The following is a 22,403-nucleotide window of genomic DNA, read 5'->3' on the forward strand; positions in this document are numbered from 1 at the left end:
TGACCATTCTTCCATGAGGTCCAGGCCTTTTTAAATTTTGTCCATTATGTTTGTGATGTTGTTGTGAAAAGGCATGTAGATGGTGACATCATCTGCATATATGAATGGGTTGAACCCCATGAGTTCCAGTTTTTTGCCAAGTGGGGCGATCATTATATTGAACAGTATCAGTGATATTGATGAACCCTGTGGTACCCCGAACTCAAAGATCCATGGGGGCAGATATCTGGTTGGCCATCTTTAAAATACAGGATCTGGTTCTTACGAAACCACTGAACCATGTTGCCATTGCTCCACTAATTCCCATGTTGTTGTGCAATATCACTACTGTAGTGTGGCCTACTGGGTTGAACGCACTGACATGTCAAATTGAAATAGTAGTACGTTTTGTCCTTGGCATATTATGTTTCTGAATTCCGTTATTAGGGTGGTTACGACTGTTTCAGTGCTGTGCTGTGGTCTGAAACCTAATTGGGAGTTGTGGAGAACTGAGAAATTTTGTCAGGTATTCCATTAGTTGTTGTGTTACAAAGCCCTCCATCGTTTTGGACAACAGTGGTATTGAGGCCACTGGTCTGTAGTTTGTGATGTCGCTGATCTTGCTTGCTGCGTTTTAGGGGAAGGGTGTGAGCACTATGTTGCCTTTGTCTGTAGGGAAGTGACCTAGATCGAACATGTATGTGATGTGTTTGGTGAAATATTCAATGAACCACTCTGGTGGGTTTTTCATCATATAGTTGGGGCACTTGCTAGTAGGCAGTATGCAGGTGCATATTTTGTCCGTAGTGATTTTACTGTGTTTATTTGGGGCGATAGGAAAGTGGTCCACATTCTGTCTACCAAAGAGTGGTTGTTGTTTGTTTCGCATTTTTGTAGATAGTCTGTGATGGTTATTTAAGGTTTCGCAAGGTTTAGTCTTGTGTTTGCTGTTTTGTTTTTGAAGTGCTGTGCAAGCTCATCTGCAATACATTCTGGGTTTTCAGTAGTTTATTCATGAGTTTGAATATTTTTTTGATGTTGGTCTATTCGGGGTTTATAGTGTTCTGCTTTCACTTTCTTTATACATAAGTACATAAGTAATGCCATACTGGGAAAAGACCAAGGGTCCATCGAGCCCAGCATCCTGTCCACGACAGCGGCCAATCCAGGCCAAGGGCACCTGGCAAGCTTCCCAAACGTACAAACATTCTATACATGTTGTTCCTGGAATTGTGGATTTTTCCCAAGTCCATTTAGTAGCGGTTTATGGACTTGTCCTTTAGGAAACCGTCCAACCCCTTTTTAAACTCTGCTAAGCTAACCGCCTTCACCACTTTCTCCGGCAACGAATTCCAGAGTTTAATTATACGTTGGGTGAAGAAAAATTTTCTACGATTTGTTTTAAATTTACCACACTGTAGTTTCATCGCATGCCCCCTAGTCCTAGTATTTTTGGAAAGCGTGAACAGACGCTTCACATCCACCTGTTCCACTCCACTCATTATTTTATATACCTCTATCATGTCTCCCCTCGGCCGTCTCTTCTCCAAGCTGAATAGCCCTAGCCTCCTTAATCTTTCTTCATAGGGAAGTTGTCCCATCCCCGCTATCATTTTAGTCGCCCTTCTCTGCACCTTTTCCAATTCTACTATATCTTTCTTGAGATGCAGCGACCAGAATTGAACACAATACTCAAGGTGCGGTCGCACCATGGAGCGATACAACGGCATTATAACATCCTCACACCTGTTTTCCACACCTTTCCTAATAATACCCAACATTCTATTCGCTTTCCTAGCCGCAGCAGCACACTGAGCAGAAGGTTTCAGCGTATTGATGACGACACCCAGATCCCTTTCTTGGTCCGTAACTCCTAACATGGAACCTTGCATGACGTAGCTATAATTCGGGTTCTTTTTTCCCACATGCATCACCTTGCACTTGCTCACATTAAACGTCATCTGCTATTTAGCCGCCCAGTCTCCCAGTCTCGTAAGGTCCTCTTGTAATTTTTCACAATCCTGTCGCGATTTAACAACTTTGAATAACTTTATGTCATCAGCAAATTTAATTACCTCGCTAGTTACTCCCATCTCTAAATCATTTATAAATATATTAAAAAGCAGCGGTCCTAGCACAGACCCCTGAGGAACCCCACTAACTACCCTTCTCCATTGTGAATACTGCCCATTTAACCCCACTCTCTGTTTCCTATCCTTCAACCAGTTTTTAATCCACAATAGGACATTTCCTCCTATCCCATGACCCTCCAATTTCCTCTGTAGCCTTTCATGAGGTACCTTGTCAAACGCCTTTTGGAAATCCAGATACACAATATCAACCGGCTCCCCTTTGTCCACATGTTTGTTTACTCCTTCAAAGAATTGAAGTAAATTGGTCAGGCAAGATTTCCCCACACAAAAGCTGTGCTGACTCGGTCTCAGTAATCCATGTCCTCGGATGTGCTCTATAATTTTGTTTTTAATAATAGCCTCTACCATTTTCCCTGGCACTGATGTCAGACTCACCGGTCTATAATTTCCCGGATCTCCCCTGGAGCCTTTTTTAAAAATCGGTGTTACATTGGCCACCCTCCAATCTTCCGGTACCACGCTCGATTTTAAGGATAAGTTGCATATCACTAGCAGTAGCTCCGCAAGCTCATTTTTCAGTTCTATCAGTACTCTAGGATGAATACCATCCGGTCCAGGAGATTTGCTACTCTTCAGTTTGCTGAACTGCCCCATTACGTCCTCCAGGTTTACCGTGAAGTCAGTAAGTTTCTCCGACACCGATATCCCACCCAAATCTTCCTCTCCGCTACATCTTTGTCTTCCTTGATCGCCCCTTTTACCCCTCGGTCATCCAGCGGCCCAACCGATTCTTTTGCCGGCTTCCTGCTTTTAATATACCGAAAAAATTTTTTACTATGTTTTTTTGCCTCTAATGCTATCTTTTTTTCGTAATCCCTCTTGCCTTCTTTATCTGCGCCTTGCATTTGCATTGACACTCCTTATGCTGCTTCTTGTTATTTTCAGACGGTTCCTTCTTCCATTTTCTGAAGGCGTTTCTTTTAGCACTAATAGCTTCCTTCACCTCACTTTTCAACCAGGCCGGCTGTCTTTTGGACTTCCGTCTTTCTTTTCTAATTCGCGGAATATATATAGCCTGGGCCTCCAGGATGGTGTTTTTGAACACCGTCCATGCCTGTTGTACAGTTTTTACTCTCTCAGTTGCCCCCCTAAGTTTTTTTTTTTTTACCGTTCTTCTCATTTTATCATAGTCTCCTTTTTTAAAGTTAAACGCTAACGTACTTGACTTTCTGTGTACAGTTACTTCAAGGTCGATATCAAAACTGATCATATTATGATCACTGTTATCAAGCGGCCCCAGTACCATAACGTCCCTCACCAGATCATGTGCTCCACTAAGGACCAAGTCTAGAATTTTTCCTTCTCTCGTCGGCTCCTGCACCAGCTGCTCCATAAAGCTGACCTTGATTTCATCAAGGAATTGTACCTCTGTAGCGTGTCCCGATGTTACATTTACCCAGTCTATATTTGGATAATTGAAGTCACCCATTATTATCACATTGCCCATTTTGTTCGCGTCTCTGATTTCTTTTATCATTTCTGCATCTACCTGCTCGTCCTGGTGAGGCGGACGGTAGTACACTCCTATCACCGTTTTTTCCCCTTTTATACATGGAATTTCAACCCACAATGATTCAAAGGTGTGACTTGTGTCCTGCTGAATTTGTAATCTATCTTGAGTCAAGGCTCTCGTTAATATACAATGCTACCCCTCCACCAGTCCGGTCCACCCTATCACTACGATATACTTTGTACCCCGGTATGACAGGGCCCCACTGGTTATCCTCCTTCCACCAGGTCTCAGTAATGCCTATTATATCCAATTTTTCATTTAGTGCAATATATTCCAACTCTCCCATCTTATTTCTTAGACTCCTAGCATTTGCGTATAGACATTTCAGAGTATGTTTGTTGTTCCTATTTGCATGACCTGACACTATTGATTTGCCATCTTTTGTCTGATCTTTAGTTGTATTTAAGGACACCTGGCCTACCACGGTCTGTTGTGCAACCTCACTATCCAGAAACCCTATCTTCCCTGTTTGTGAGGTATCTTTGCAAGATACCTTTTCCCGAACCATGCGCTTTTGAGTGAATGTCGGCCTTCCCCCCATTTCTAGTTTAAAAGCTGCTCTATCTCCTTTTTAAATGCCGACGCCAGCAGCCTGGTCCCACCCTGGTTAAGGTGGAGCCCATCCTTTCAGAATAGGCTCCCCCTTCCCCAGAACGTTGCCCAGTTCCTAACAAATTTAAAACCCTCCTCCCTGCACCATCGTCTCATCCACGCATTGAGACTCCGGAGCTCTGCCTGTCTCTTGGGCCCTGCGCGTGGAACAGGTAGCATTTCAGAAAATGCTACCCTAGAGGATCTGGATTTGAACTTTCTACCTAAGAGCCTAAATTTGGCTTCCAGAACCTCTCTCCCACATTTTCCTATGTCATTGGTACCCACATGTACCAAGACAGCGGACTCCTCCCCAGCACTATCTAGAATCCTATCTAGGTGACGTGTGAGGTCCGCCACCTTCGCACCAGGCAGGCAAGTCACCAGGCGATCCTCACGTCCACCAGCCACCCAGCTATCTATATGCCTAATGATTGAATCACCAACTACAACAGCTGTCCTTACCTTTCCCTCCCGGGCAGCACTTGGAGACATATCCTCGGTGCGAGAGGATAGTACATCCCCTGGTGGGCAGGTCCTACTTCACCAGGGTGATGCTCTCCTTCTAGGAGACCTCCCTCCTCCAAGGTAGCACAAGGGCTACTAGACTGGAGGTGGGACTTCTCTACAACATCCCTGTAGGTCTCCTCTATGTACCTCTCTGTCTCCCTCAGCTCCACCAAGTCTGCTACTCTAGCCTCAAGAGAACGGACACGTTCTCTAAGAGCTAGGAGCTCTTTTCATTGGGCGCAAACATATGACATCTCACCAACTGGGAGATAATCATACATGTGACACTCAGTGCAAAAGACTGGATAGCACCCCTCTCGCTGCTGGACTGCTGACTCCATCTTAGTGTTTTTTGAGTTTTTCTTATCGCTGTTATCACTTTTCTCCAAATGGCTTTGTTTGTGTCTGTTTTGTTTTTGGCCCATGCTCTTTCAAGCTTCCTGCATAATTTTTTCATGTTTAGTAGGTTGTCAAACTATGGACGTGGTTGTTTTTTGTTTTCGTTTTGAAGGGTGCTATTTTGTTTAATGTGTTTTTGCTTGTTTCATTCCAGTTTCTCATGAAGTGTGTATCTAACCAGCTAGATCTGTGAATTTTTTAAAATCATTTATTTATAATTTTTCATTTTACAAGGGTCACTTGCAAACAGTAATACAGAGATGACTGCACATTAATACAATATAAGAAGAAAACAATCCCAACTAGAAATATGGATTATATACAATCTTTCTCTTTCTTAGACCACAAAGTGAAAAAAAATAGGGAGAGTGAAATAAGACAAGGAGATCAATTAAACAGTAAACAGAAAAAAGAAAATAGATCTGTGAATCTTATCGAAATCACATTGTTGCTTTTAACCTTACTACTCTTATTCAGATGACAAGGATCTTTTGAAGATTTTACTGTCCTGTATGCACTGGATATGCATTCTAACAGGTATTTTTCTCAATAATCTCTGTGCCATCTCATTGCCTTTACTTTCCTATTCTTACACAGACAAACACAAATGTCTCAGTTTAAGAAACTGACTTATTGGGAGGTTAGTTTTCATAGGTCTACCGTGGAAACTTTCAAAATGCAGATGCTTATTTCTTTCAGCTGGTTTCCTAAAACAGGGGTACAGAAACACCGAGAAACACTGTTCTAGTATTATGCATAATATCAAATGTAAGATTCTTATTTTTGTCATTTAGCCACTAGTGAAATTCCTTTAGTTTACTTTCCTCTCCACTTCAGACCAGGAAGATATTTATATACCTCTACCAAATGACTGTATTTTCCTTAAAAGGATGTTCTATTTCGGGAGTTACAGCACCTCCCAAAGCCTCTTCCTTTTAGTTGCTTGGAACAAACCCTGTTAAACTGAAAATAATTTTCTAAGTGCTAATTCTGCTGCTTAGACAATGAATTCTGTTGGACTATGTAACCCTCCCCCCCCCCCCCCCCCCCCCCCGTTTACTAAGCCGCACTAGCAAAGTAAATGGGCTATGTCGGCATTAGTGTACGGCTTAGTAAATGGGGGGGGGGGTAAATTTGTTCTTTTCTGCAATGTTTCCCTGGCCAATTGAATAGACTCAAATTGAGTTATTCGTGTACAATGCGTAGAAATCCATGGTGATTAGGCGACAATGATCAATAACAGGGAGCATAGGACTCATCTAAATGCATATCCTTGTTCTTGATCTCTCTATGGGTTCTGAATTAAATATGTTCTTCCTGAAAGATACTTTATTTTTGGAGTTTAATGGATCAGTTTTCTTCCTTTATACAAGGGTAGACAAAACCACCTTTGTAGTCCAATTTGCCCCTTTTGAAAATATTAAATTTGGTTTTCTTCCCAATTCTTTTTTAAACTGCTTGAGATTTCTAATATACTCCTCCATATGGAATACCATAACAGATTCTTTCTTTTGAGACTATTCATCTCAATGTCTAAACCTTATTCCACTGACTTTTTTTTCTGAAGTATTAATTAAAAGGATCATTTGTTCAAAACGAAGTTCCAGTTCTTTATAACTTCATTGTCCTCTGAAAACATTTTCAGTTCTTAAGGATTCAATCCTCTGTGCATGCTCTGAACACTACAGTATTTAAGGAGTTTTGCAGAGTCTAATTCTGTTCATAGTAATCCTCTCCACATAGGCCCATATAGTTGGGTTCACTAAAAATCAATAGGCAGCATCTCTTTAATGGTCTACACACAAACTCAAGATGTGATCCTATCCCAAACATTACATGACAACTTCAAATGTGGAATGCTGAATTCTAGACAGGCAGCAGATACCAAAGGTAGAAACAAGAAAGCCCAATAGGACAGTCCAGATATGAGGAATGAAAAGTCCAAAAGCAGCAGATTGGCACAATCAGATTTTATTACCATCAGTATCAAAACCCAAGCGGTCATATGTTTCAGCTTTTGCCTCTATCATGGGTATCTGTAAAAACATGCAACTATAAAATGTATCCCTTTCATTGAACTTCAATGTAACATTAAAGCAGCATCAGTTCTCTAAACAAGCATGCAATACTGAATCTTTTGCAACTTTGACAACTAGTACTATAGTGATGTATCAGTTAAATATATTTTCACTGATGTTTCATATATGCAGTATTTATTGTACATTAGTGTGCTTTTATTTCTGCAGAGTTAAGAGTTCCCCTGGTTATAGTGGTCTGTGTTGTGATCTAATGACCATCTTAAAACACAACAGGGACACATCTCATGTGAAAGAATTTTATTTTCAATGGGTAAGAATGAGAATCCATATTCAGTGATATATGATATATTTTTTGCACCTTATCTGTTATCTATATTCTGATTTTCGTATTCCATCAATGTGATTGCTGTTGTATTATATTGTAAGCCACATTGAGCCTGCAAATAGGTGGGAAAATGTAGGATATAAATGCAGCAAATAAACAAAACAAATAAATAAATAATATTACTGGAAGTAAAATGCTATCTCAAAGCTATACATAAAATATAAATAAGAAAGCTTCTATTATGGAAAATGTTCTTGTAATACTATAAGTCATCAGTTGTGAAGAAACAAATGTAAACTTTTGGAACAACATGTTTCCTGTTGCAACAGATGCAGTGTGGCACACTGTTTAGAGAATCAATATTTTACTGTTTCATTGAAGTTGTAAGAAAGAATATGTTTACAGTTATAATTTTTTACAAATGGCCTAATGAAGGCAAAAGTAAAAAATGTGGCCATACTGGATTTTATGATACTGATCAAAATCTGTTGTGTGCCATACTGCTGCTGTTGGACTTTTCATTTCTCATGTTTGGATTGTCCTATTTGGCTTTCTTCTTGCAACCCACACTAAGTATTGTTTGTTATTTTGCCCTAGTCTCCAAATAACCTAGGATATAAAAGAGAATGGAAAGGATCTTCCACAAAGGAATCATCTGACTGGGGGAAAAAGATGAAGTAATGCCTCCTGATAGGCCTCTTCAGAAAACAGATCAGGGTATACCCAGGCTCCCAGCATTGATGTCAGTGCTGGTTCTACCAGGATATCAAGTCCCTCTGGCTTCTCTTTTTTTTATTTGGCTGAACAACTTGCTTGTATTAAGGTTTTGCCAAGCCAATATAGTAACATATAGTAACATAGTAGATGACAGCAGAGAAAGACCTGTATGGTCCCATCCAGTCTGCCCAACAAGATAAACTCATATGTGCTATTTTATGTGTATACCTGACCTTGATTTGCATCTGTCATTTCAGGGCACAGACCGTAGAAGTCTGCCCAGCACTAGCCCCACCTCCCAACTACTAGCCCCGCCTCTCACCACCAGCTCTGCTACCCAATCTCCGCTAAGCTTCTGAGGATCCATTCCTTCTGAAAAGGATTCCTGTATGTTTATCCCACGCATTTTTTAATTCCATTACCATCATCATTTATCATTCATCATTTATTCATTTTATATACTGTTTCGTATTGCTGCTGCAAAACATAACGGTTTACATTTAAAAAAAAATACAACCCATACAAACAAATAAGAACTCCAATCATTGATAGAAAAGCACAGCAACCCAAAATGACAAAGAAGGACATACCTAATAAAATCTACAAAAAAATACAGTTAAGCCTAAACTTCTACACCTTCTCTACTATCAAAAGTTCTGTTCAATGCGGTTTGTGAAGAGAAAAGTTTTCACAAGTTTTCGAAAGTGAATGTAGGACCGTTTTCATCTCCACCACCTCCCGCGGGAGGACATTCCAATTATCCACCACTCTCACCGTGAAAAAATACTTCCTGACATTTTTCTTGAGTTTGCCCCCCTTCAATCTCATTTGTGTCCTCTAGTTCTACCGCCTTCCCATTCACGGAAAAGGTTCATTTGCGGATTAATACCTTTCAAATATTTGAACGTTTGTATCATATCACCCGTTTCTCCTTTCCTCCAGGGTATACATGTTCAGGTCAGGAAGTCTCTCCTCATACACCTTGTAACGCAAATCCCATACCATTTTTGTAGCTTTTCTTTGCACCGCTTCAATTCTTTTTACATCCTTAGCAAGATACGGCCTCCAAAACTGAACACAATACTCCAAGTGGGGCCTCACCACCTCCTTTCTTCTGCTGGTCACACCTCTCTTTATACAGCCTAGCAACCTTCTGGTAGCTACAGCCACCGCCTTGTCACACTGTTTCATCGCGTTCAGATCCTCAGATACTATCACCCCAAGATCCCTCTCCCCATCTGTACATATCAGACTCTCACCGCCTAACACATACGTCTCCCGTGGATTTCTACTCCCTAAGTGCATCACTTTGTATTTCTTTGTATTGAATTTTAATTGCCAAACCTTAAACCATTCTTCTAGCTTCTGCAGATCCTTTTTCATGTTTTCCACTCCCTCCTGGGTGTCCACTCTGTTACAAATCTTAGTATCATCCGCAAAAAGGCAAACTTTATCTTCTAACCCTTCGGCAATGTCACTCACAAATATATTGAACAGAATCGGCCCCAGCACTGATCCCTGAGCACTTCACTACTCACCTTTCCCTCATCCGAGCTAATTCCATTAACCACCACCATCTGGCGTCTGTACTTCAACCAGTTCCTAATCCAGTTCACCATGTTGGGTCCCATCTTCAGCCTGTCAAGTTTATTCAAGAGCCTCCCATGGGGAACCGTGTCAAAAGCTTTGCTGAAATCTAAGTAGATTACGTCTATAGCACGTCTGTGATTCAATTCTCTGGTCACCCAGGCAAAGAATTCAATGAGATTCATTCAATTTCAATGAGATTCAATATGAGGTTCAATCATGGAGATGCACACTTGACCCCTAGAAGAGCCACAGCCACTTCTTCCAGAGCTTACACGGGTCCCAAATGTGCTCAAAAAATTCATTTGACCAAAAATGGTATCAGTTATGCATGATGCTGCCAGCTCCTACAGGAGAACGACATCCCAAACTAAATATGACACACTTGCCAGTTATAGGGGTCTATGCTTAAAACGATCCTATTGCATTGAGTACACTTTTTAAAGCCACTCAGCACCATCAATGACAGGAAGGGAAAAATGGTTGATGCAAGGTCAAAAAGGCTCAATGGCCCATAGAGTTTGAGTAGTTGCATACTCAAAAATGGTTGAGCCTTCCCGGCCAAAAGAAGGGTTTGGAGGCCTCAAAGGCCGAAGAAAGAAAAAACAAAAATTAATATGAAAAACCAATAAAAGTGATGAAAATTAAAGAAAAATAGGAAAAAAATGTCCCCCAAAAAAGAGCACACACCCAAAAGTGAGGTGCTGAGGAGAGATTAGAAAACTAACCTCTCTACTCTGTGGAAAACGCTAGACTGCTGGTCCAACGGTTGAGCATCAGGCAGGAAGGCACCCATGCATGCACGGTGGGGGCACTCCCTCAAAGTTTTAAAGTGACAGTGCATTATGACAGTGTCTACACTGGGCTCTGTCAATGACACCACCCACATGTTAGGGATATTATGTCTGCTCATCCTGGGAGAACAGCCATACTGAGTCAGACCAATGGTCCATCTAGCCTAGTATCCTGCTTCCAACAGTGGCTCCTGTTCACAATTACTTGGCAGAATTCAAAATAGTCCAGAACAAAATAGGGGAAAACATTCCACAGAAAAATATCAAATATAAGGGAGTATTCAAACAGTGTAATGGACCTACACCACATGCTTATCCACTAAACTCTTCTAGTTATTATATTATCTCTATCTATCTTGCTCTCTATCTCTTTCTATCTCTTTTTATCTATTTACCTAGCTCTCTATCAAATCATAGAGCAAAGAAGCATCACTATAATAAAGATGGAGAAATTAGGCATTACCTGCTAATTTGCTTTCCGTTAGTCCCTCTGGACCAGCCCAGAATGTGACTAATGGGTTGTGCACGCCTTCCAGCAGGTAGAGACTGAGAAAAAAAACTGTGACTCTAGAGAGAGCCAATAAGAGCCCTTGCCAGTTAGAGAAAGATCCAGTAACAAGTACCAAAGCAGAAGGAAGCCAAAGAACCATCTGTGCATCTGAAAGCTTGAGCAGCCACTGGCACCTTGCCAACACAGGGTACGTGCCACAGAGAAAATATTGTGTCCCCATAACATGCCCCTGAATATCATAGATAGGGAGGGACATAAGCAACCAAAGAAATATAGCTTGAAATAAGAGGTTTAATTTGCCTCTATTTGTTAGTCATGTTTTTTGTTTTGTTTTTTGGGTTTTTTTTTTTTAATAAGAAACCGTAAACAAGCAACAAAGCTCCCAAGAAACAACCACGAACAACTACAGAAGAAACTGAATATCTGAAGGGAGGGATCTGGGCCGGTCCGGAGGGACTAAAGGAAGGCAAATTAGCAGGTAAGGTCTAATTTCTCCTTCCTTAGCGTCCCTCCAGACCGGCCCAGAATGTGACTGATGGGAAGTAACAAAGCAGTAAGATCATGGGAGGGATCCAAGCAGCCCCGCCATTAAAACTTGCGCACCAAAACCAGCTTGCTGACGACTAAGACATCCAAACAATGCTTCGAAAAGGAATGCAACGAGGAATGCAAGTCGCCACCCTATAAATGTCTTCAGGAGGCATGAGACACCACTCCACCCACGAAGTCGCTTGACCCCTGCTAGAATGTGCCTTAATGCTATCCAGAATGGATTTTCTGGAAAGAAGGTAAGCTAAAGCTATCATTTCCTTAAGCCATCAGGAAATAGTGGGCTTAGAAGTCATAAGGCCTTTGCGCGAACTGCCCAGCAAAATGAACAACTGATCAGAGCGATGCAAACCGTCGGTAGATTTCATGTAATGCTTCAGGACCCTCTTAACATTCAAACATTTCAAGTGACGCTGATCCTCCATTCCAGAGGAAGAACCTAGCACAGGCAAGACCACTGGCTGAGATACATGAAAACGAGACAAAACCTTAGGCAAAATCAAGCTCTTGTCAAATCCCCGCCGCAGAAAATCTAAAATCTGTGGAACCAACGCGCGAAAGGGAGAGATATGGAACTCCTCACACCATGCCTCAAAAATCCTCCAAGTTTGAACATAATTAAGTTAAGTAGAGCGACGACAAGAGTGAAGCATAGTGGCAATCACGCTCGCCGAGTATCGTCTCTCTGTCATTCTCGCCCACTCAAGAGCCAGGCCAGGCCATAAGACAGAATCGACCCGGATCTGGATGAACCACTAGACCCTGCATCAGAAGGTCCTGCATCTGTGGGAGTTGGAATGGAACCCCAACCAGAAGCCCTCGCAGGTCTATCTACAAAGGTCTGCAAGGCCAATCCAGCGCTACTATAATCACCCCGTTGCGTCTTGATTCTCTGAAGAAGCCAACCTATTGGAGGCCACGGAGGAAAGGCATACAGAAGACCGGTCGACCAAGGCTGAAGTAGAGCATCCATGATCTGTGCTTTAGGATTCCTGTGACGACTGAAGAACAATGGAAGTTTTGCAGTGAGAGCAGACACAAACAGATCCATCTTGGGGAGGCCCCAGCATCGCACCAGTGACCGAAACACTATGTTGCTTAGAGACCACTCCCCGGATCTAGAGTGCCCCGACTGAGAAAGTCTGCCTGAACTTTCTGCATGCCTGCCACATGAGCCGCTGACAGAGCAACCAGATGTACCTCCGACCACCGCAACAGCAGCGATGTTTCGAGAGCCAATTGCCAACTTCTCGTCCCCCCGGAAGAACAAATGGCTAGAAATGTAAGGAGGGGTGGCAAAATTTTCTTCAGGTATATTAGTGAAAGGAGAATGACTAAAAAGGGAATTGTGAGACTAAAAGATACTGTGAACCGCTATGTGGATAATGATGAAGAAAAAGCAAATTTGCTAAATAGATACTTCTGTTCTGTTTTCACAGAAGAAAATCCTGGAGAAGGACCGCGATGGACTGCAAAAAGTACAAATGAGATTGAAGTGGATAGAGCACGGTTCACGGAAGAGAGTGTGTATGAACAACTTGAAAAGCTAAAGGTGGACAAAGCCATGGGACCGGATGGGATCCACCCTAGGATATTGAGGGAGCTCAGAGAGGTTCTGGCGGGTCCTCTTAAAGATTTGTTTAATAAATCCTTGGAGACGGGAGAGGTTCCGAGGGATTGGAGATAGGCGGATGTGGTCCCTCTTCACAAAAGTGGTGATAGGGAAGAAGCTGGAAACTACAGGCCGGTAAGCCTCACTTCGATTATTGGAAAAGTAATGGAAGCGATGCTGAAGGAAAGGATAGTGAATTTCCTGGAAGCCAATAAGTTGCAAGATCCGAGACAATATGGATTTACCAAAGGGAAATCGTGCCAAACGAACCTCATTGAGTTCTTTGATTGGGTGACCGGAGAATTGAATCAGGGACGAGCTATGGACGTAATCTACTTAGATTTCAGCAAAGCTTTTGACACGGTTCCCCACAGGAGGCTCTTAAATAAACTGGATGGGCTGAAGATAGGACCCGAAGTGGTGAACTGGATTAGGAACTGGTTGACGGACAGACGCCAGAGGGTGGTGGTGAATGGAATTCGCTCGGAGGAGCGAAAGGTAAGTAGTGGAGTGCCTCAAGGATCGGTGCTGGGGCCGATTCTGTTCAATATATTTGTGAGTGACATTGCCGAAGGGTTAGAAGGTAAAGTTTGCCTATTTGCGGATGATACTAAGATCTGTAACAGAGTGGACACCCCGGAGGGAGTGGAAAACATGAAAAAGGACCTACAGAAGCTAGAAGAATGGTCTAAGGTTTGGCAATTAAAATTCAATGCGAAGAAATGCAAAGTGATGCACTTAGGAAGTAGAAATCCACGGGAGACGTATGTGTTAGGCGGGGAGAGTCTGATAGGTACGGGCGGAGAGAGGGATCTTGGGGTGATAGTATCTGAGGATTTGAAGGCGACGAAACAGTTTGACAAGGCGGTGGCCGTAGCTAGAAGGTTGTTAGGCTGTATAAAGAGAGGTGTGACCAGCAGAAGAAAGGGGGTGTTGATGCCCCTGTATAAGTCGTTGGTGAGGCCCCACCTGGAGTATTGTGTTCAGTTTTGGAGGCCGTATCTTGTTAAGGATGTAAAAAGAATTGAAGCGGTGCAAAGAAAAGCTACGAGAATGGTATGGGATTTGCGTTACAAGACATATGAGGAGAGACTTGCTGAACTAAACATGTATACTCTGGAGGAAAGGAGAAACAGGGGTGATATGATACAGACGTTCAAATATTTGAAAGGTATTAATCCGCAAACGAACCTTTTCCGGAGATGGGAAGGTGGTAGAACGAGAGGACATGAAATGAGATTGAAGGGGGGCAGACTCAAGAAAAATGTCAGGAAGTATTTTTTCACGGAGAGTGGATGCTTGGAATGCCCTCCCGCGGGAGGTGGTGGAAATGAAAACGGTAACGGAATTCAAACATGCGTGGGATAAGCATAAAGGAATCCTGTGCCGAAGGAATGGATCCTCAGGAGCTTAGTCAAGATCGGGAGGCGGGGCTGGTGGTTGGGAGGCAGGGATAGAGCTGGGCAGACTTATATGGTCTGTGCCAGAGCCAGTGGTGGGAAGCGGGACTGGTGGTTGGGAGGCGGGGATAGTGCTGGACAGACTTGTTCGGTCTGTCCCAGAGCCGGTGGTTGGGAGGCAGGGCTGGTGGTTGGGAGGTGAGGATAGTGCTGGGCAGACTTATATGGTCTGTGCCAGAGCCGGTGGTTGGGAGGTGGGGCTGGTGGTTGGGAGGCGGGGATAGTGCTGGGCAGACATACGGTCTGTGCCCTGAAGAGCACAGGTACAAATCAAAGTAGGGTATACACAAAAAGCAGCAAATATGAGTTATCTTGTTGGGCAGACTGGATGGGCCGTGCAGGTCTTTTTCTGCCGTCATCTACTATGTTACTATATTTGATATAAGCCACCACTGTGGCATTGTCTGACAATATGCGGACCGCTTTGCCCCACAGCCGATGGAGAAAGGCCTGCAGAGCCAGCTGGATCACTCTGGTTTCCAACAGATTGATCGAGCAAGAACTCTCCTGAGGGGACCACAGACCCTGAGCACACTGGCCCTGATAGTGAGCTCCCCAGCCCTTGAGACTGGCATCCGTCGTGACCACCATCCAAACTGGGCTAATCCAGCAGCATTCCCTTTGTCAGACTGGCATCCCATAACTACCAGTGGAGGCTGCTCTTCACCTCTGCAGGAAGGGATCATCTCTGATGCAGCGAGCCCATCTGTGAGGACCAACGAGATAGAAGAGACCTCTGCAGAGACCTCATATGAGCCCTGGTCCAGGGCACTGCCTCGATCGTTGCGCCATGGAACCCAGGACTTGAAGATAATCCCTGGCAGAAGGTCTCAGGGATTTCACTAACTGGCGAACCTGAGACTGCAGCTTGAGGATACAAGTCGAAGGAAGAAAGACCCAGTCTTGCTGCTTGTCGAAAAACACTCCCAGGTACTCCAATGACTGAGAGGGCTGAAGGCAACTCTTCTGAGCATTGACTACCCAACCTAGGGACTGCAAGAAGTCTACTAACTGAATAGTGGCTTGAACGTGCTCTTGGAAAGACTTCTCTCTGATCAACCAGACATCTAGATAAGGATGGACTAGAATGCCCTCCGTTCTGAGGGCTGCTGCCACGACAACCATGATTTTGGTGAAAGTGCGCGGAGCGGTCACGAGGCCAAAGGGAAGAACTCAAAAGTGCTGGCCCAGCACCGCAAAACTAAGGAAACAGTGATGCGCAAGACGAATGGGAATATGTAAGCAGGCCTCCGTTAGGTCGAGAGCCGTCAGATACTCTCCGAGCGAACTGCCACAATGACAGACCGCAGTGTCTCCCTACGAAACGAAGGTACTCAAGAAACCGATTCATTGCCTTGAGATCCAGAATCAGCCAGGAAAAAAACCCTCTTTCTTGAGGACCAGAAAATAGATTGAGTAACAACTTGTGCGGAGATCTGATAGAGGAACTGGACAAATAGCCTGAAGATCGAGAAGCCTGCGTAGAATGTCTTTGACAGCCATGGCCTTGAGCTGAGTACGGCAGGGGGATTCCAAAAAAGCATCTGACAAGGGACGAGCAAATTCTAAGGCGTACCCGTCTCGAATAACCTCTAGGACCCACTGATCGGAAGTAATCTGGGCCCATCTCCAATAAAACTGCGTCAACCGAGCTCCCACTGGAACCGGAGGCTGGACCCGCACACCTTCACTGTTGAGTACGGGAGGAAGATGAGAAGAAAGCTCCCGTCTCCCTACCCCCTCTACGGTTACCTTGAAAGGAATGGGTCCTCTGAAAAAACCTGGAGCGCTGAACTGAAACCAGTTTGCCCAGCCTATACCGCCAAAAGTCACGACCTCTTCCACAGCCCAAGAAAACACCGCATCCAGAGCCCCTGGGACAATACTCTGGGAGCCTCGGAACCTTAGACTCTCCAAGACTGCGAACCAACTTGTCCAACTCATCACCGAGCAGAAAGGAACCTTTAAAGGGAAATTTACTAAGCTCGGACTTAGAGGCCGCATCTGCCGACCAGCCACGAAGCCAGAGAGAGCGACGGGCCGCCACACATAAGTCATAGATTTAGAATAGGCACGAAGCAAATCAAAGCTCCACCACCGAAGCCTCCTGCTCCACAAAACGTAAAGTAGAGGAAATGAGAGAAATAAGTTCCTGAAGGTCATCTTTATGAAAGATTCTCACAACAGAAGGGTCCTCCCCCGCCAGGAGAGCTTCCGCAGTCTCAGACTGCACCAAATCCTAAGACAGCTGACCTTCAGGAAGCAATTCTGGCTCCACAACAGAAGGCATGTCCTGATCAAGATCAGAAATAAAGTCATCTTCTACATCCCAGGCCTTGCTGAGCTGTTTTGCAGGAGCCAGCTGACCTTCCTGTGACCTCTTCCCAGCAGTTTCCAGCAGACCAGCCTTATGCAGCAAAAATGCCTGATACATCTTAACTACAAATTCTGGAGGAAAACCTCCATCAGCAGCGGGAGAAACAAGAGCCAGACCTGGAACCGGCAGAGAAACGGGCACTGCAGGAAGGGACGCAGCGAGCAAGGTGGGAGAAAAGATGGGAGCCGCCACCAGAGCTGAGCCCGCCGTGGCAGAAGCAGTTGAACTGGACCCCCCACCACCACCACCGACGAGGACGACGTCCCTGCCCCTTCCCCCGAAGATTCCACAGCAGTGCAGAATTTACAGGCACTGCTTGAACCCACACCCCGCCGATGACAGACTAAACAGCAGCGGAGTTTCTCAGCCATCGCGCCATCTAAGCTCCTTTTTTTTTTTTTAAATGCCAGTGCAAGCACAACAGAGGCAAACCGCAGAAAGAACAGAAACGGGAGCTGTAATGCCCGATTACACCAGAGAAAGAAACCAAACTTGCAGTTTTCTGTCCTTGTTTTTTATTTTATTTTTATTTTGTCTGTTTTTTTTTTTTTTTTTTTACTTGCGGCTGCCTCTCCCTGCCTCAAAGACTCTTCCCCCCGAAGAGCCAGAAGAAGTTGTCATTTTCTAAACAGAATTACTAGCTGAGAAGGGTTTTTTAAATCAACCAGAGCTCAGAAATATATCAGGGAGGACGAGGGATGGACCCGACCACCTGAGTTTAGCACCCCTGAGGCACTAAGAAGCCCGCACGGACCTCTGCCTCCACATAACATGCTTTCCCTTTGCCAGAATTAAATGGATGCACAGAGGAAAAAAAGGTAGAAACCAAATATGAGAAAATACAACAGAAAAAATAGAGAAGTAGAAGAATGAGACTGAAGGGCTCACCACCTTCTACCTGCTGGAGACTGAGATTACTGGATCTTTCTCTAACTGGCAAGGGCTCTTATTGGCTCTCTCTAGAGTCACAGTTTTTCTCTCAGTCTCCACCTGCTGGAAGGCATGCACAACCCATAAGTCACAGTCTGGGCCAGTCCGGAGGGACGCTAAGGAAACAGGCTATTGGATCTCTTATAGCCCCAGATATTCCAAATCCGTAGCACTTTCAAGTATGCTAATCATCTGCCTATAGCACTTCTATAACTTTTTTTATGTGCATAATTTTATTTTAACAAAATATTAAAACAAACAGTGACCACAATATGTAGCTAGACTGGATAACCTGAATCACAGTGCTGACTCGAGTTCTTACTCCTGACGCCCACCTATGGAACATTGGTGTTTAAAGCCCACCAACAGAACAATGACATTTCAGTTCACAGAACCTGCTTCCGGAGTGAATTAAAAAAAGATCACTGTGCTCAATCCAAATCATGTGGGCTTAGTAAAGCAGAGCATTACTAAGCCCATCAAGAATCCCAAAGAGTAGCAAGATTCCATGCTACCAACTGCAGGGATAAGTACTGCCTTTCCTCATATCTATTTTAATAGCAGATTATGGACTTTTCCTCCAGGAACTTGCCCAAACCTTTTTTAAACCCTGATATTCTAACTGCTGTTACCACATCCCTGCAACCACAACTTCCAGAGCTTAACTTGCATACCAAAGTGGACTACCACAGCAACCACAATTCTTTTGGTCAAGGTATAATGTACATTTAAATTTGATTTTAAACAAGAACTCTTACTTTTCTGGAGATCAGATTACAGAACATACTGCCTAGTGAACTAACATCTAATACAATCATTGGACCTACTCAAGAATTTCAGTAGCAGAGACAGTGGTATACCAATGTTAATATGAATAAACTGTCTCATAGAAAGCTAAATTATGGCTGAATCTGATATATATAAACTGCAAAAAAAAATAGTCTAACTACCACATGAAAATTAAACAAGGTCTAATAGCGCTCACCCATTTACCTGTGAAAATTCTTTTGAATACTTCTTGCAGAGCTCAGCAACGTCCATGAAAAGTGCTTGCAGATCAGGATTCATCTATAGAGCATGAGAAATAAATGTAGTAGCACCTAGACTATACACACTAGTCAGTATGGTAATGGTAGCAATGAAGTCCCAACATCTTTACTTCAGCATCATAACATTGATACATAGGCTAGAAGTGTTAAAAACAGGGAACAGAACAGAACCTGAACTAAAAATGGGTAAATGCTTCCCCCTTCCCTCAACATGGAACTGAACCTTTATCTGAATTCTTTGTTCTATCATAATAGGAACTGGTTGGAAAAAAAATAGCTACACTACCTTGACAGCACTTGCTCCCAGACTATGAAAAAGCGTAGGTATTTACCTGTAGCAGGTGTTCTCTGAGGACAGCAGGCCACACCAACACACACTGCCCGGTCCACAATTTACCAAAATCTACTGAGAGCTTTGTGGATTGGAGGGTGGTCAATGCAACACCAGTTTTTAAAAAAGGTTCCAGAAGAGAGGGAAATTATAGACCGGTAAGCCTGAAGATAGAGACTATTACAAAGAACAAAATTACAGAGCATGTTCAAAAGCATGGATTAATGAGACAAAGCCAACATGGATTTAGTGAAGGGAAATCTTGCCTCAATCTATTACATTTCTTTAAAGGGGTGAACAAACATGTGGATAAAGGTGCGCCTATTGATATTGTGATCTGGACTTTCAAAAGGCGTTTGACAAAGTACCTCATGAAACGACTCCAGAGGAAATTGGAGAGTCATGGGATAGGAGGTAGTGTCCTATTGTGGATTAAAAACTGGTTAAAAGATAGAAAACAGAGAGTAGGGTTAAATGGTCAGTATTCTCAATGGAGAAGCGCAGCTAGTGGGGTTCTCAGGAGTCTGCGCTAGGACCGCTGCTTTTTAACATTCATAAATGATCTAGAGATGAGAGTAACTAGTGAGGTAATTAAATTTGCTGACGACACAAAGTTATTCAAAGTTGTTAAATCACAAGAGGATTGTGAAATATTACAAGAGGACCTTACTAGACTGGGCATCTAAATGGCAGATGACGTTTAATGTGAGCAGGTGCAAAGCGATGCATGTGGGAAAGAGGAACCCGAATTATAGCTACGTAATGCAAGGTTCTACGTTAGGAGTCACCAACCAAGAAAGGGATCTAGGCGTCATCGATGATACGTTGAAACCCTCTGCGAGTGTGCTGCGGCAGCTAAGAAAGCAAATAGAAATGGAAAACAAAAATGAGGACAATATAATGCTTTTGTATCGGACCATGGTGCAACTGTACCTCGAATACTGTGTTCAATTCCGGTCGCCGCATCTCAAAAAAGATAATGAAATTTAGAAAAGGTAGAGAGAAGGGCAACAAAAATGATAAAGGGGATGGGACGACTTCCCTATGAGGAAAGGCTGAAGTGGTTAGGGCTCTTGGAGAAAAGACAGCTGAGGGATGATATGATAGAGGTCTATAAAATAATGAGTGGAGTGGAACTACTACTACTTATTTCAAAAGCACTACTAGACATATGCAGCGCTGTACACTTGAACATGAAGAGACAGTCCCTGCTTGACAGAGCTTACAATCTAATTAGGACAAACAAGAGATAAGGGAATATTAAAGTGAGGATGATAAAATAAAGTTTCTGAGCAAGTGAATAAGGGTTAGGAGTTAAAAGCAGCATCAAAAAGGTGGGCTTTTAGCTTAGATTTGAAGACAGCCAGAGATGGAGCTTGACGTACCAGCTCAGGAACGGGGTACACGTGAATCATTTGTTTACTCTTTCCAAAAATACTAGGACTAGGGGGGCATGCAATGAAACTACAAAAGTAGTAAATTTAAAACTAATCGGAGAAAATCTTCCTTCACTCAAAGTGTAATTAAACTCTGGAATTCACTGCCAGAGAATGTGGTAAAGGCAGATAGCTTAGCAAGGTTTGGATGGCTTCCTAAAGGAAAAGTCCATAGACCATTATTAAAATGACTTGGGGAAAATTCACTGCTTATTTCTGGGATAAGCAGCATAAAATGTACTGAACCTTTTTTGGATCTTGCCAGGTATTTGTGACCTGAATTGGCCACTGTTGGAAACAGGATGCTGCCCAGCATCTTCCAAAAGATTTTCTGCGTGATAAGGGTTGGAAAACATGCCAATGTCCATGGTTTTTTGGAGGATAACTCCAGAAGTAGAGGGAATCATATTTGAAGTGGCCAGTACGACGTGATCAGAATCATGATTCTGCAATGTTGCTCGAGTTTCAATATGAATCCGCACGTCACCTCGGGGTTGGGTCCGATGATGGACGGTCCCGGCTGCTCTGCACAGCAAGAGGCATCGAGGCAAGTTGCGATCCACTCGATGCTTCACTGCTCCCAGTGTCTAAGGGTCTAGCAGCAGACATACTTATCGACTGTCAGACTTGAGTTCTTGTGCCAAGTGGAGCACTGCTGAGCGTGATGACACGCCCCCATACTCTGCTTGGCGGCCGAGTAACCTCGAGGTTCACCTGCGGTGACCGCCGTTCCCCAGAGGTTGAGCCCCCAGATGCGGGCGACGGCAGGACTTGTGCGGAAAGCTGAGGAACCAGCCGGAGGGGAACGGAAGGGAATGGTCCTGATACAAGCAGTGTCCAACCAGCAGGCAGCAGGGAAAAGAGTAATCCAGATACAAGCAATGTTTCAACAGGCAAGCAGCAGGTTAGAGAGTAATCCAGGTACAAGCAATGTTCATAGGCAAGCATCAGGCGAGAGAGTAATCCAGGTACAGCAATGTTCAACAGGAAGGCAGCAGGCGAACGAGTAATCCAAAGCAGAGTCAGCAACGAGGGACCAGCAGAAGAAGCAGACTACAGAGTAATAACACCTACCAAAGTAGAAGCCGAAACATGGAACCCAAGAAGGGATCAGCAGATAAAGCGCCAGCGTCTGACGTCAGCAGGAACCCCGCAGGGGAAGGGAGAGCAGCCATAGGGAGAAAACAGGAGGCGGGAACAAACAGGAGCCAATGGGAAGGGCCAGGGGAAGGAGCACCTTGATTGGCCATGTGAGTGACAGGGGGCGGAGCCAGGCAGACGCACAACGAATCACGGTGTGGAGGCTCCCAGCAGGCAGAGACAGCAGCCCGAGGAGACAGGCAGCGCACCGCACTGATCAAGGAAGCGCTGCAACGGAGCCCTGCACCGTTCGAAGACACCGCTGATGTAGGGGATGCGACACAGATGCTCCTGATGCCAGTGCAATGCTCAATGTTGAAGAACCAGACTTGGCTCCAAAAATCCTCTCTCGTTGAGCCTCTCTGGAAACCTGGGTCCTCTTCTTCATGCGAAGACAGAGA

The 22,403-nt window shown here is 43.9% G+C and overlaps 1 protein-coding gene across 1 annotated transcript in view; it reads right to left on the minus strand.

Moving 5' to 3' along the window:
* RNF212 (ring finger protein 212) overlaps positions 1 to 22,403 on the minus strand; it is a 548,782-nt gene that overhangs the window by 413,874 nt on the left and 112,505 nt on the right. Inside the window, exon 3 of the mRNA XM_030191071.1 lies at positions 19,040 to 19,114. Coding sequence (XP_030046931.1) covers positions 19,040 to 19,114 — 75 coding nt within the window. The remainder of the gene's footprint in view (positions 1 to 19,039; positions 19,115 to 22,403) is intronic.

This window comes from Microcaecilia unicolor, chromosome 2, assembly GCF_901765095.1.
Source record: "Microcaecilia unicolor chromosome 2, aMicUni1.1, whole genome shotgun sequence".
Lineage (NCBI taxonomy): Eukaryota > Metazoa > Chordata > Amphibia > Gymnophiona > Siphonopidae > Microcaecilia > Microcaecilia unicolor.